The 15,499-nt window shown below is 43.8% G+C and overlaps 1 protein-coding gene across 2 annotated transcripts in view; it reads right to left on the minus strand.

The window, feature by feature from the left end:
• Positions 1 to 424: 424 nt before the first annotated feature.
• The window catches only part of GRHL1 (grainyhead like transcription factor 1), a 39,381-nt gene continuing 24,306 nt past the window's right edge, over positions 425 to 15,499 (minus strand). For both annotated transcript variants that reach the window (XM_066314811.1, XM_066314810.1), the window contains exons 9-16: positions 15,108 to 15,266; positions 9,552 to 9,639; positions 7,229 to 7,368; positions 6,308 to 6,345; positions 6,120 to 6,208; positions 4,261 to 4,346; positions 2,646 to 2,710; positions 425 to 1,494 (exon numbers count right to left, since the gene is read on the minus strand). In XM_066314811.1, the coding sequence (XP_066170908.1) occupies positions 1,380 to 1,494; positions 2,646 to 2,710; positions 4,261 to 4,346; positions 6,120 to 6,208; positions 6,308 to 6,345; positions 7,229 to 7,368; positions 9,552 to 9,639; positions 15,108 to 15,266 (780 nt within the window). In that variant the 3' untranslated portion in view covers positions 425 to 1,379. The remainder of the gene's footprint in view (positions 1,495 to 2,645; positions 2,711 to 4,260; positions 4,347 to 6,119; positions 6,209 to 6,307; positions 6,346 to 7,228; positions 7,369 to 9,551; positions 9,640 to 15,107; positions 15,267 to 15,499) is intronic.

The following is a 15,499-nucleotide window of genomic DNA, read 5'->3' on the forward strand; positions in this document are numbered from 1 at the left end:
TGCCTTTCCTTCACAGGCACACGCACATGATGAGTAAAGAGCATAGGGCAGTACTTTTTGGAGGTGTCTGGAACTCCCAGCTGGGGCTGCTGTATCCACTGGGTCTCTCCAGCTCAGCAGTGGGTCCATGGTATGCACAGACACCAAGAATGCATAACCTACTTGGAGGCCCTACTCCCTGCTTAACACTTGGCCTGCTGAGCCATTTTGCCACCTTCCTCCCGCAAAAGCCTTGCCTGTGCATTTCCAGTTGTTGACATCCTAGGCCTTGCAAGCTGGCTCCATCCAGCCCATGGGCTCCATCCCGCCTGAGCTGCTGGTGCAGGCAGCATCCAGCTGAGCCTTAAATACACTGCTACAGAAAAAAATCCACCCTCCAGGAGACCTCCTTCCCAACCCCCAAACACAAGACTTCAAGAGAACTGCAGTACACAGCTGCTTCAGGACTTAGTGGCAGTTCATGACAGAAACCAGGACTGCCATTGCCTGTCTGTGCATGAGGATTTAGGAGAGATCTAGTATCCTTTTTTTCCTTCTACATCGGAAGATCCATGTTTAACTAGCAGGTCTCTTGTGCCTTCTATGAATGTACAAACGTGTGCTCACCTTTGGTGCATGATAAGGGTTTGTCCATTTTTAAGTATCTACATTAAATATGTTTTCTCTGTATATGGCATCCTTTTAGATGGGCTTCATTGCATATATTCACGGTATATACAGAACACCATCTTTTATATATATTATATATTGCTTATATGTACACATTTACAAACCTTCAAAAATATATTGCACTTATATACAATATAGCTTCATCTGATGAGAGTTCACACAGTTACTAAGGCGAGTTCTTCATAAGCAAGGCAGTTTTACATTCCCCCCAAATGACACAAGTGATTTCAACAGTCTGCCCTGGTCACAAGTAAACATTATAGACTTTTCTCCAACCTGCATGCAACTCCTACTAGTATCAATTAGTAGTCTTGCAGCTCTCCCTAGCAGAAAACAGTCCAGTAAAATGGTATTAGCTGGTAACAGGCTCAAACATGGTTACTGAATAGATAAATAAGACATCACGAGTCGAAAAGGCCACCTTCCAGGAGATTTTCCCTCCCATACCTACTAGTGGTTAATACACTAGTAAAAATATATACATGCTCTCAATTTAATTACCAATCTTTCCTTGCCCATTTCAAGTGCAAATAAGGTCATGAGCAAGAACACAAACACAAATGTATTAAGCAAAACCACCGCTCTGCTCTCCAGAACAAGTCAAAGATCTGGCTTTCTTCTGGAGGTGATTAGTGTTTTGCCCAACATACTGAATTATGGGATAATGTTCACTTGAGACCTTTGTTTAAAATCCACAGTGATCTGTGATCTTAGATCTCAGTAAGAGTGAGCTTGTAAGATCCTCCAACCTCTTCAATCTGCAGCTGGAATGTATCTTCATTAGAATAGTGTTTCACAATGTTATCATCCATGTTGACCAGAATTCTGGAAAAACAAAACAGATCAGGAATTTTACAGTTCTACATGCCAAAGAGAGCAAAGGCATTCTCAAACCTAAAAAAGCCTGGACTACCCAAGGGTAAGACAAGATCCCTGCTCATCTCTCTCTGACTCATTGCTTCCCATAGCAGATCTGGTTGTTCTGACCCAGACCTGCCATCAAGGCTGGCAGCCACACTTCTCAGGGTCTGAATGGAAGGATTAAATCTGGCTCCTGGACCAGTACTGGAACCAGCAGAATCCTTCTGAAGCTGCAGGTACCTGGAGCTCTGAATGGGTTTGCTTGTCAGTCACGAACCATCAGCAGAAAACCCTACAGAGCTTGCGGGGAAGAAACCACCCATGCTTGGCCACCTCTCTGATTTGCCAGAAAGGTCAATACCTGTGTGTTTGTGTGCACACGTGCACACAAAACTGTGCTTAGTAGTGATTAAGTGTCACAGATTCTAAGCTTTTGCAGCTGTTCTGGTGGGTAATTCTGCTATGGAAGCAGAGCCCTGCAAGGGTGTAATTTTCTGGCTAGAAGAAGAAGGGGGCCTGAGACACCAAACTGACTTATAGGCAACCCAAGAAAATTACTGAGAAATTAAAAGATAAAACAAAAGCAGACAATGTTCAGAAACTCAATTACTTATGCTACAAAATAAAAAGATGATGAATATGGCCTCTGGGAGAAACAGACACTTCACAACTAAGTTCTCTTCAATTTAGCCCACAGAAAGACAACCAAGGTTTAGCAATTGTAGCCAAATGCAGATATAGTGAACCCAGTCACCACTGGAACAATTTAACATGGGTTGAAGGAGGTTCCTTATCATTGTGAGTCTTTTAACAAACTGAACGCTTTTTCCTCTGACATGATCAATTTTGGTTGAAATAACAATTAGCTCAGTGAGGTTCCATGACATGTATTTACCAGGAAGCCAGACTACATATTTCTGTAGGACCCTTCCTACAGTCTTCCAGTCTTCAGCTCTGTGGATGATGTTGGAATGTGTGTACTTGTGTGCACACACACATAACAGCAAATGGCATTCACATATCTGCAGTGCGTGGAGGAATTATACAGCAGATCTGCCTACATGTTTGAAAAAGGTTCATATTCTTATGCAGTTGTTGCACTGGTACATACTCACCCTTTTTTACATTTTTTGAAGATTTTTCCTATTTTATCAAAAGGAACATCATACTTGTCAGATATCTAGAACAAAAGAAAGCAATGATTGTTGAATCAAGGAGACTGCTGTCATTGTCTTTCACTTCCGATTTTACAGAAAGGAACAACAACAACAACAACAAGCCTGCAAATGAGGACATATCTACTGCCCTGTAAAGGCAACACTAAATCCCAAACTATATTGTAAATCTACAGATCAGAACTTCTTCTTTGCATTTAGCTAACTTCTGTGCAAAAAATTTAATCATGTTTGAAACCTGGCTACTTACTTCTCATACAGCGACCTCCTGCCCCTACACTCAAAAGCCCACCCATTAAAAGCCCACTCCACACCCTGACTCTCATTCTCTCTTGGCCCTCTGTTCTCTTAGCATACTGAAAACTGTTTTTAAATTTAGTGTCAGAGGGATCATGTGAAAACTAGTCATGACAGCGGCTGAAAGAAGAAAATAGCAACAGAGAGAGGACTTCTGCTGCTAAGGGCATGAGGTGATCAGAAACATTCTCCTTCCCCAGCAGGGTTACATCAGTGTGGAGCCACAGCCACTGACCTCCAGAAAGTCGGGAAGTCAGTAACCTCAGCTTGGTTTCCTTTGACAAACTGCTTTGCAAGTATCAAACCAATACACTGCTTTGACATGCAAATGTACACGGAGTTTCCCCAAGCCACAGCTGTGAGCACTTGGTTCCTTGCTTTAAGAAATGCAAGTGAAACAGCAAAGGTGCAGCTTCACTTCAGGACCATGGCGTAAGGGAGGACTTCACAGACTTCAATCCCTCTCTCCATTAGCCCCCACCCTCCAGCTGCCAAAGCCTCACAGGCAGGAAGAGAGAAAAATTCTGGTTATAGAGCTATCTCTACAACCAAAAGTTAATGGCCAGACCTGCCTGTACATCCCCCAAGCCCCTGTTCCTGAGCAGAGGCACTAGTCACAGAAAGAGACAGACAGAAAAGCCAGTTTTGAGCTCATGCCAAACATTACATCATTCCTTAGACTTAAGCTCTGTACTTCCCTTGCTCTGCAGCAGCGATAGTGGAATTCTACTTTGGATGTCAAGAACCAGAGAGCAATATCACACATGTGCACAGATATATCTAAAAGTCTACAGCAACACACAGAAGCTGGGACTTGGAGCTCTGCATTAGAGGCTTGTGAAAGGACAGTGGTGAGCCCCAAACATGGCTTTGAAAGGCTGAAACAAACCCAAGCCAATGCACACGTCCTGAAAATCACTCCATCTCCTAACAAAAGTACCCTGTCTGACGAGGAACATCCAGTCATCAAATTTGACACAGCTGGATCTTCAGAAGGGTTCTTACATCCAGACCCCACAAATGTGAGGTAAGGTACTTAAAAGACAAGCTTCCTGAATTCCCTTAATAATAAATTAAAGTATTATTTGCATTAATTTCCATGTTAGTGAAAGGAAATCTTCCTTATTCTTCTTATCCAGAAGAGGAGAAATATGTGGACACAAGGTGTGACTGAAAGTCTGACTCCTGTGTTTGGCCAGTAAGGACTGGGTAGCCAGAGGTTTTTCCTCAAGGATTATAAACCAACCTCATCACTTACCGCTTCCATTAGGCCTTTCAGAGATGGTGTCTTTAACATTAGAGCATCAAAGACTTCCTCTGACTCTTTTCGGACATACAGCAACACTGGAAAGCAATTTGGAGAGGAATTAACTGTGCAATTGCTTCTTGGGAAAAATCTCTATCCCACAGTGGCTAGGCACAGGGGGACAGCCACTGAGGATCTTCTAAAGAAATATGTGTAGATGCATTCAATACACAGTTCACACTGCAGCACAAACACACACAGCTAGGTTAGCTCAAAACTTACTTCCTGTACATAAAGCCACAGTATGCTCACGCATCTTTATTGTCAAAGTACTCTTGCACTTTCTTTATTTTCTCTGTTATTAGAAAAAAAGGTCATATTTGAAACAAAGAAATGAGGAACACAAAACACAAATCTTTGAGATTCTTGGGTTCCTCCATATCTTACAGTTATTTGCTATAAGACTTTTCACAATCAAATGATGTGACAGACACTATCACAACAGGTGAAGCCATCCTGCCCACCTCCTAATTTTTAAATAATTTATTTGTACAGTTCTGTGCACCTCCTACGCTGTCTCATCTTTCTTCCCACCCCTTCCTGTGTTTCAGCAGTAATACTCTTACCACCAGAGCTGACATACAGTGCAGGCTTGGTCTCCTGCTAGGAGAGGAATGAAAGAGCAAGAACCCCAATTAGGGGAGTAGCCCTAGTGATCTCAAGCTAGCACACACTCATTGCATGTAACATCAGTCTCATCAAAAGCTGCATTAAGGCTGAGGAGTAAGCCAGGAGAGCAAGAAAGCTTGGACATTAACAGCTTTGTTGTCTTTAATCCATCTTCTAATGACTAGGTATTGCAGCCTGGATTGTTTGCAAGGGTTCATCCACCACAGCTTTGACACACTTGCAACATGGAACAATTACTGGCATTTCTAATGCAACAAGGTGAACTCAGGATAGCACAGCACCTTGATGCACTTCCCAATTTGCCTGCTGTAAAAAGGGGGGTGTAAAAAGGGAGGACTAGATCTGGAAAAGTAAGACAGGATACATACTCTCAGTTACAGCACAGGTCAGATGAGAGTAAACCAAAGGAGAGAGAATCCCATGGGCCTTGTTTTATGGCATGCAGCAGTATGAAAAAACAAGAAGTCTGATTTCCTTCTATAAAATTCATCCTTCCCTACTAGTTTATCCACACTGCAGAAGGGCAGCCCCATTATGTCAGACTTGCTAGACTTAGCATTTGCTGCTTCATAGCTTTAATACTTCAAGCTTTGTTGTAGTCCTACCAAACACAACAATCATCAAGCAGGTACACACCTCCAACACCCCAAAGGGACCTCTCATCTCCTTCCACAACACCACAGCAACATGAAATTGCAAAGACTGAAAGTCAGTTAAAAATTAGCAAAATATTTTCTTAGCCTGGCTTTCAGAGGAGAACATCCCATTTCCTGGCACCATGAAAGATACAAGAATTTTGTACCCAGAACCAGTTCTTGGTGTTCACTGCTTGAAGTCCTGGAGGAGATTTCCAGAGTATTTTTGTAGCAGACTACATGATGAATTCTCTGCCCCAGTCCATTAGGGATAGTGGTAAGCTGCTCACCTCGTCTTGACTCTTTCCTTACAGGTTCAGAGCCCATTACTGTCTGAGATGGCAGAAATCCCCAGAAATTCTCACAATCTAAAATATTTGCACAGCTGAACCACATTTTGATACATGAACTGTCACTACTCAAAGCCAGAAAAATCAGTCTAAAGCATACATCAATATGAGTTTAAAAGTTCTTTAACCTCAGATGCATCCCTCTTTCATGATAGATAAATACTCCAAAAATTAAGTCTCTGAAAGAAGAAAATACCTCTTTTTGGCTCTTCTATTCTGGCCATCTTATTTGGAGTAGCAATAAAGTCCTCTTCACCAATATAAGGTCCTCTCTTCAAGTTGGAGCTGTCATTGACAAGGTAAAAAGTTAACAGTGGTACAATTACAGGGACTTATTCCTCTCTCCGAGGGCAAGGTGTCAGGAGGTTGAAGGGCAGCTCTTACCTTTCGCCCTCTAGTTCTTCTGAAGCAACAGGAAGGACCTTTAAAAACAAAGGAGAGATTTTGTGAATATTTCATCCAGAACTAGAATTAGTTTTCTCTTATAATCTTTCAAAGCTAAATCAAATGACACTTTGGCTCCCAAAGCCAGTAAACACCGTCTTTACCATTTTTCATAAAAAGTAATAAAGGCTCTCAAATGAGTGACAGGAACAAAGAGGAGCTAACCAGTTTTCTACCTGTACCGGTGTAGAGTCTTCTGACAAAACTCAGCACTAGGGCCTTTGTACAAAAACATGCTGGAATGTCAGCCGTACGGATACAAGTTCACTCTCCATCCTTGCTAGGAGTTCAGGCAATGCTCATAAAAAGTAAGGTTCAGATTATGTTAAGAGCATGGCAGAACTCCTAGCACAGCAAAGTTCACGATTTTGAAACCCAGTTGCATGCTAATTTTTTCCCCTCCAGTTTCCTGTAAGCTGGAACTTTCCAGGAACACTGAGGCAGGGCACTCTGGCAGTAGATCACAGAGCTGACACACACCAGTTCCACAGGATGGATTTTCACCCTGCAGCAGGCATCCGGAGGAGTCTGTGCTGTACAACAGCACACTAGGATCCCAAGGAATGTTATGAGAGAAAACCACCCTGCAATTCATGCAGTGGAAATGCTCTGGAAAAATCCTTTCAGGTTCACAGAAACCAGACTTGATAGGAAAATAGTTTGATGGTGAAACAGCCCCAGTTAACTCCAGCCAATGTACCTTGGAGCAACATTGCTTGCCCATGTGAGACTCAGCCTGTATTTGATTACAGCACTGATGGAGTCTGACAATTCATATGTACTTATGCACACAGCATCCCAGGCCTTTTGCAAATACATCTCAGAGTCTCCTCATCCCCCACACCCACGAGCTTTACTCACGTGAGCCCCACGCTGCAGGTTTGCAAAGTGAACATCAGGGATGAACAGGACAGGCTGAGTGTCTAGGTCCATGAAGGGCTTGAAGATGGTGATGTCAGTACGTTTGTGTGAGGGAAGCATGGGCACTTTGACATCAGAAACTGCAGAGACAAAGATCAGGATAGAGGATACTGAAGGCCCTGATGGGGCCCTACGTCATTTAAAAGTACATACCCTGCTGAGCAAGGGTATTCTGCAGTCAAGGTCAAAGCAAAAAGCTCCTGTGGTAAAGGAGTTTGAACTTTGGTTGTCTACATCTCAACTGAGGGCCTGGTACCTGAGGACTTGTTTCACGGAGTAGTCAAAGCTTTCTCCACCTCTCCAGCTGAGTGGCTCAACTGTGTTTAGATATTAATTGGGATGGACAATAACCTGGCACTCAGCCCAAGAGAGGAACCAAGGTCTTCCATGTACCAAGTCGGCCATCCAAACAGAGCACAAAAACTAGTCCCTGCCCCACCTTCTCCCTCTCCATTCCCTCAAAAGCTTGCTGGTGTTCCTATGGGAGGAGGATACAAAGAAGACAAAGGGACAACTTGCATGTTCCCAATCGGGAGCATCTTAAAGAGACAGCACCACAGCAGCACTATACTACAGAGGTAGTACAAATACTGGTTTGTGCAAGTTGTTATATTTAAAGTTAAATTTTGATTCCACACTTCCAAGTTTCACATTCTGGTTCCTCTCACTGTTCATCCCAGTCACCTCGGTGTGCCAGCCCCTAGGATCCATTCCCCTAGGATCAGCACTGTCTCCCATACAGCCCTCTGGCTCTCACAATGTACCAGCTGATGTGACACAACCCACCAAGAGGGCAGACTTCATCCACAAGACTCTCTGAGGACAGAGAGAGGCAGGAGGTGCCTTAAACTGCATTTCAGACACATTCATGTCAAACTATCACAGTTGAAAACTTTATTTTACCAAGTGGAAAAATATCCATCTGGGGTCAAAACAACTGCAAACAAAAACATTTTTCAAACAAAATCATTTCTCATGTCCTCAGTAGAAAATACACTATTTTCTCCCTGCAAAACTGATTTTTTTAAAGATTGCTGAACTTGTGTAAGAATAACTGTGACCAAAAGCCACAAACTGTTTCTGCTGTTGAAGAGTTCATGTACACATGGCATTTGTGAACCTGGAGGTGAGTATAACAGCTTATGGCTTCAAGGAATCAAAAACCAAACATCATACTTTCCAGGAAAGTACGGATCACATTGGGCTAAGCTCAAGCCTAGAAAATTAACACTAGAAAGCAGCTTTTGTAAAGTCCTAAGATCCTGGGAAATGCGTACTGAAACTGCCCTCCCTTTCCAACCATAATGCAAAGGGCTGCATGCAGTAATCTTTTGGGGGCCACTGGGGCTACTCCATTTGTGAAACGCTAACAGTGTGCTAAACCTGCCTCTTGTAATGTCCTTCGGAAAAAACCCAAAAACCCAGCCCTTTCCACAACTTCCCCTGAGCAAATGGGTTCCCTACAGCATTATCTTCTGAAGCTGCTCCAGCAGCCTGTACCAGTTGCATCAGGAAAATCCTGCCTGGCGAGCTGAGAGGTGTGTGCTGGCTGAACCAGTCGGGCTGTGAACAGCAGAGCAAGCGAGAGCAGGCGCCTGCCCCGTGCCAACAAAGAACAGGGAGATTTATCATCCTCTAGTAGCTCTGCTGGTGAATAACCAGTCATCCAAACACAGGATCTGTCATCTGCAGCAGCTAAAGGAAGATGCTCAGCGGGAAGAAACTCCTTATCTTTAAGTACTACAGTGCAGAGGTCTCCACATGCTTCACACATGCAGAAACTTTGAAATTACTTGCTAAGGACCACTTTGCTCTAGAAGAGTGAGCATAGGGCTGAGAGCCTGGAGGCTCAGCCTCAAGGCTGCCACGGCCTTGCTGAGGAGTTGCAAACACATTTTTAATATAAGTTAAAACCTAAGTTCGGGATCAAGCTGAAAAATATTTGGGACTGATTATTCTCACTGCCACGTGGATTGGGAGGGGCTCCAGGACTGGCCAAAACTCCCACCCTCACCCCACCACTTCAACCCATACCTGACTGAATACACAGCAGGACCCTGTCTTGGTCCTGCTGAACTATACAGGAAGAAGCCCTAAATGACCCAGTGTGCTGCAAAACACAGTGACTGTTCCACAAGGAACTGCTTAAACAAGCACAGGTCTATGGAGGATAAAAATTGACTTGAGAGTTCTACTGCACAAGATATTTGTAGCCAAAATGAAATCAAATATTTAAAATACTGATGGAATAAGTTCTACTTACAGGCATTTAACTGAGAGCTGGGATCAGTGCACTTGCCTTTTCTTTTGCTTTGCTTTCGCTCTTCATCCCTGATCTTCCTCTCTGCTCCCTGTCAGCCAAGAGATGAAGGGAAAGGGGGAGTGAAGAGGGGAGGAGAGAGAAAGAGAAGGTTTTTTTAATTTTTTGAGGTTTTTTTCAGCTGCAGAGGCAGGAACATCAATTCTTCCAAAGCTGTTTGTGGAGGTCAGTTCCACAGTAACTGAGATGCAGGTTTGCCAGAGTGTGTCAACTTTGATGTCTGCTTACTTTTGAGTCCTATCATCTAATGAAATCCAACAATCATATCCAAGATGCAAACACTTGCTTTTCTTTCAAGTCAGATGAAAATACGATGACAAAAGATACCCACATCTATAACAATTGTATAAAGCATTAGATAAAAGTATAGTTGAAGTGTTTGAAACAATAAAGAATTGCAGGTTCCCCCAGTTTAGGAGTTCCCTTGACTGTCATTAAAATCTACAGGAGTCACACCACACTTGGATCACCAAGTGCAAGATACCGCCCGCATTTCACACAGAGCCTGCAGCAGTTGCACCAGCCCTCACTGAGCTCAACCTTTGAAGAAGGGATTATTTTTTTCTCCTTTCATCAGGGTCAGGCCATGGTGGAATCCAGATGCCCTAACTGGGTTCATGCCTGCGCTGTTCCTGGCCTTCCACACCAAGCAGCAGAGGGGACAGTGCAATAATGCCGTTTTTTCTGCAAGGTGTGGACAGCTATGATGGAGGAAGAAATGGAAAGAGAAGCTTTGGAATAGTGTTCATTCCTCCAGCTCTGCCCAGACCTCACATGTGACTGTGGGTTAAGTCAGGGATGTCACATTGCCAGCTGCATGAAGTGATATGGCCACAGGAGATCCTCAACACTCAATCCTGGTGCTACCACTAGGTCACCAAAACTGGTATACACAAGTTCTATCTGTCTCCCAATACCCTCCTGCAAAGCAGGGCAAAAGGTAACAGTTACCTGGCCACACCAAGCCATTATTTGTCATTCCTTCTCCTTCAAAGCTGCCAAAACACACCCACATCCTCACACAGTACTGGAGGAAGACTTAATTAGCTACAGCAAATGAGGTGTCAAAACTCCTGTGGGAATGGGGTGAGAATCTGCGCCTAATGGCACATGGGAGAAGGGGAACAGCCCCCCTTACTTCTCAGTAAATCAATGCTTTATAGATGCCAAGCTGCCTATGCGTGGGCTTATCTGCACCAGCAATAAAAAGGGAAATTAGCCAAGATATTGGATATATATTAACACAGATCATCTTTTCTTCCACCCAATGAGAGAGGAGAAAAGCAGCTTCTGACAGCTGTGGTGAAAAAGAAAAAATTACACATGAAGACACAGGCACTGCCAGCTTTGCTTGACCCAATAAAGCTGATAAAGCCCACTACAGTGAAGACATCCCATCTAAACCTCAGAACAACTGGACTTGAACCCCTCCGTGTCATCCCTTACCAGAGCAGTCACAACATCTCAGCTTGAGAACAGAAAGATTAGATTTTGTTCCAGATTAGATTTTCACCTTCCATGTAGAAATAATAAAGTTGTGCTACTCAAAGACTACTAAAGAATATCTGCTTCCTCATGGAGAACATGCTGATTCAACAAGAATTGAGAAAATCTCTATCCTCCCATTCCCTGCTTGAAAGTCAGCCTGATGCAGGCTACTGGGGCCCAGGTAAATACATTAAAACTCACATTAAAAAAACAAAACCAAGTTGTGTTGATAACAGACATAACTTGCCCTGGGAAGACACAACTTGCTCTGTCAGCAGAGCTCAGGGAGCAGTGGTTTCAAACTGAAGGAGGATAGTTTTATTCTGGACATAAGGAGATTTTTTTTTCTGATGAAAGCAGCAAGGCACTGGAACAGGTTGACCAGAGAAGCTATGGATGCACCATCCCTGGAAGTGTTCAAGGCCAGGTTGGATGGGGCTTTAAGTAAGCTGGTCTAGTAGAATGTATGCCTGACCATGGCAGAGATCTAGACTAGAAGACTAGATGACCTTAAAAGGTGCTTTGCAACCCAAACCATTCTGTGGTCATGCAACTGAAAGAACAGTGTCCGTGTTGCTGCCCATTCACATCAGTGCTCCAGCGGCCTGGCACCTACTCTTTCCTTCCAACAGCATCCCACTCATTTGTTCCTACCATCCCATGAAAGTCTTCCCACAGCACTGCCCACCACTACCAGAGAAACAGCAAATCCCAGAGGGCAACATGAGCTCTAGTCTGTAAAACCCTAATTAATTCTCCTCTTGTGGATGCATAGCTGAGATACCTTCAGAATAGAGAAAGTCTTCTTCCTCTGGGACAGTTCAGCCTCATCCCTGCTCAGCCCAAATATTGCTGGGCCAAGCCTGAAAGAAGCTTGTGCCATAACATTCTACAGGATGACACCCTTACACCCATACTTCACACAGGTCCTGAAACCACACAGGAGTAGATGAAAACCAAACATCCCAAGCATTGCAAACATAGCCTTGACAAAGGAATAGAGGAGACATCTGTGTTAGGTGGCCACAACATCATAATCTTCTGCTGATTTGTGGTTTTTTTTTTTTTCAACAGACCTCCAGACTATAGATTTAGCCCTCCATGAAGAAAATATAGGTAACAGAATTTCTACAGGTAAGAGCAGTCACATGAGGACAAACAGATTCAGGGTTGTAACAGGTGTGAATATTATAGTAACAATGGTCCTCTAAACATTCAAAAGCAGCTGGCTGATTACACACAGTTCAATACAGGGCAGGAAATAGGTGCTCCTTCTGAAATGCCAATGCTTTTAAAGGAGCCTGGAGCATGGAGCCAGCATTAGGGTCCATGAGTACATGAGGTTTGTGTATGATATGATAGCACACAGGGGCTACAGGGATGGATTTTTTGAGGGGATGTTTACTCCAAGAAGCAGCTTCCCTCATGCCCAACAGACAATGCCAGTCAGCTTAAGACGGCCAAGGCCCATCTGCAGTGGTGATAGTGCCTCTGGGCTTATGTGTTTAAGAAAGGGGAAAAATGTTCTGCAGCAACAGTCAGAAACAAAGTGAGAATATGTGAAAGAAGCACCTCTGCAGATCCCGAGGTCAGTGCAGGAGGGGGAAGCCAGACACTGGAGCAGAGATTCCCCTGAAGTCTGTGGTGCAGCCCAAGGTGAGGCAGCTGCACCCCTGCAGCCCATGGAGGAGCAGAGATCCACCTGCAGCCTGTGCAGGACCCCACACCAGAGCAGGTGGATACCCAAAGGAGGCTGTGATTCCATGGGAAGTCTGTGCTGGAGCAGGTTTGCTGTCAGAACTTGTGGCCCCATGGGGCACCAACATGGGAGCAGCCTGTTCCTGAAAAACTGCACCCCATGGAAGGGACCCACACTGAAGCAGTTTGTGAAGAACTGTAGCCTGTGGGAAGTGTTCATGTTGGAGAAGTTTGTGGAACTGTCTCCCATGGGAGGCACCCCACACTGAAGCCAGGGAAGTGTGAGGAGTCCTCCTCCTGAGGAGGAAGGAGCATCAGCAATGTGTGAAGAACTGACCACAGCCCCCATTCACCTGCACTGCTGCAGGGGACAAGGGAGAGAACTAGGGAGTGAAGTTGAGCCTGAAAACAAGGGAAAGGTGAAAGGAAGGAACTTTAAGATTCAGTTTTATATCTTATTATCCATTATACATTTCTCTTTCCTTTCTTCCCTCCTCTTTTAATTCAGGTACAATTTGCAAAGCATCTGGAGGAATAAATCAGGAGAGTAAGTCAAAATCTCAAAGGGAAATAAAAGATGCACTGGCATTATTATATTACTAGATTTGCTAAAATTTCTGCCATAGCTTGAAGGAAGCCATTGGAGTCTATATGCTGACTACACATCTGCCTTCTTATTAACCACTTTGTCTTATTAGCAGTGGCACAAGCCTGTAAGTCATTTTAGCCTTGTGACAGTAATTGATTGGACAATTTAGAAGTAAAAGATCCCCCCCTAACCTGTAGCAAATCAATCCACTCTGTATTTTAAAGAAAACAGGTTGATAGCACACAAGACTACCAGATTACTTGGGTGAAAAAACATTAGATGAGACACTGGTTTTAGTCTCATATTGAAATAGGCAGAAGAAAATAGAAAAAGAAGTAAAAATAAAGACCTGATGAAATCTCATGAGACCCAAGCCTCTTGGGCTTACTGGCAAGTCCTTAAGATGACTCTGGAGAGCCTTTACTAAGTCCCTGTAAATTCTTTGCAGTAAGTATCACAACAGAAGCAGCTACAGGCAGCTCTCCCAGCTCTGCAGGAATGCAGAGGAACCAATTTAAAAGCCTGTAGATGGACAACAGAATGTGGCAGGATGAGTTAATGGGATGCTACAGCAAGAGCACAATGCAGAGGGCACCATATATTTTGGGAGGTAAGCAGAGACAGAACAATGGTGCATGAGATGAATCTTTGTGCCAGTGTCCTAGGGAACACCAGGCAAGACCACACAGCAGTGTGGCAAAGCCAGCACAGGGCAGAGAGGGGAGTTACTGCCTCAGCCTGCACTGCATGGCATTTGAGGTATCACCTGCAAGAGCCTGCCCTATGAAGACAAGTTTGGATTCAAAGAATAAAAGGTCCAAATCAAGCAGGATATCAGCAAAATAGGAAGTCAATATGGTTCCCAGCAATCAAAAGGACTGGGAAGTCCAGGAAGCATTTATCACAGCCTCGAACAATCTTGGTCACTCTGGAAATAGTATTACACATTACATGCCCTGGACCTTCAAAAGACTGCTCAGGCAGGCATAACCTGTTCCTGCAGGTTATGAAGACTAGGAAATTTCCTTTCTTTGCAAACTCAGATAAGTTTTTACAACTGCTTTCAGCGCAGCTTCTGCTGTTTCTTTCACAGCTTCTGCTGAATACTGGCTTTGGGAAAGGCATTAATTCTGTGTGCTAAATGCATTAGGCAGAGCAGTCAAATTACAGCACTCATCCAGCTTGTAAATGGGCTTTTTTATGCTGCTGTATCTCACAGTGGTACATCTTTTGTTCACAAGCTCTGCAAGTTATTGGTTCAGGGCTTTTTGTAACAAATGCAGTATGAAAATGCAAAGAAATTCAAAAGGACAAACACAACAGAACTTGGGCAAAAAGACAAGCCTACACAAGCCTCCAGTGATTTCTCCTGCTGAAGGCTATTCCCAGTGTCAGTCTGCCACTGCCTGACCTTTCTCTAAAGTCAATGCTCAGGAAACTTAGCACTGCAGCATTTTGAGAGCAGCAGATTTATTTGAGGTCATCATAACATCTATGAGCCAAGTAGAAAGGGTTGAAATTTTTTCCTTGCAAAGGCTAAACACAGACAGGACTTTTAAGGGAGCCAAAACAGCAAGTGACACCATTAGAAGAAAAAAACAAAACAACAAAACAACAAAACAACAACAACAACAAAAACCAACCAAAAAAACAACAAAAAAAACCCCAGTTAAACTGCGGAGCAGCCTTCCCAAACAGTCATTGGCACATTGATCCAAACTTACCTTGTCACAGAAGACTTTAATTTGGCAGTAGGCTCTGTGGACAGGTTTATTACTCCTGTTATTGTAGCTGTAAGTGTCAATCTGAAGATTCAGGGGCAGACCTTTAACTCCCTTCTGAGAGGAAAAATCTGTGCTGAGGCAGTTGACAGAAATGAAAACCTGCAGAAGAGGAAAGCAGCAGCTGTCAGTAGTGACACACAGAGTCCTGGCTGACCACTGAGCAAGGGATACTTGGGGAGTGCTAAGGCCCAAATGCTGGTCCTTGCCACTACAAGCAGCACCTTCTTTCTTCTGAGACATCTGGTAAAATCCCCAAGAAGCAATGTAACATTCTTAAGGCTTTACATAAGTCATTAGAGGGGGACAAAGCCACTTTGTCCAAAACAGATTTC

This window comes from Sylvia atricapilla, chromosome 3 (assembly GCF_009819655.1).
Source record: "Sylvia atricapilla isolate bSylAtr1 chromosome 3, bSylAtr1.pri, whole genome shotgun sequence".
NCBI lineage: Eukaryota > Metazoa > Chordata > Aves > Passeriformes > Sylviidae > Sylvia > Sylvia atricapilla.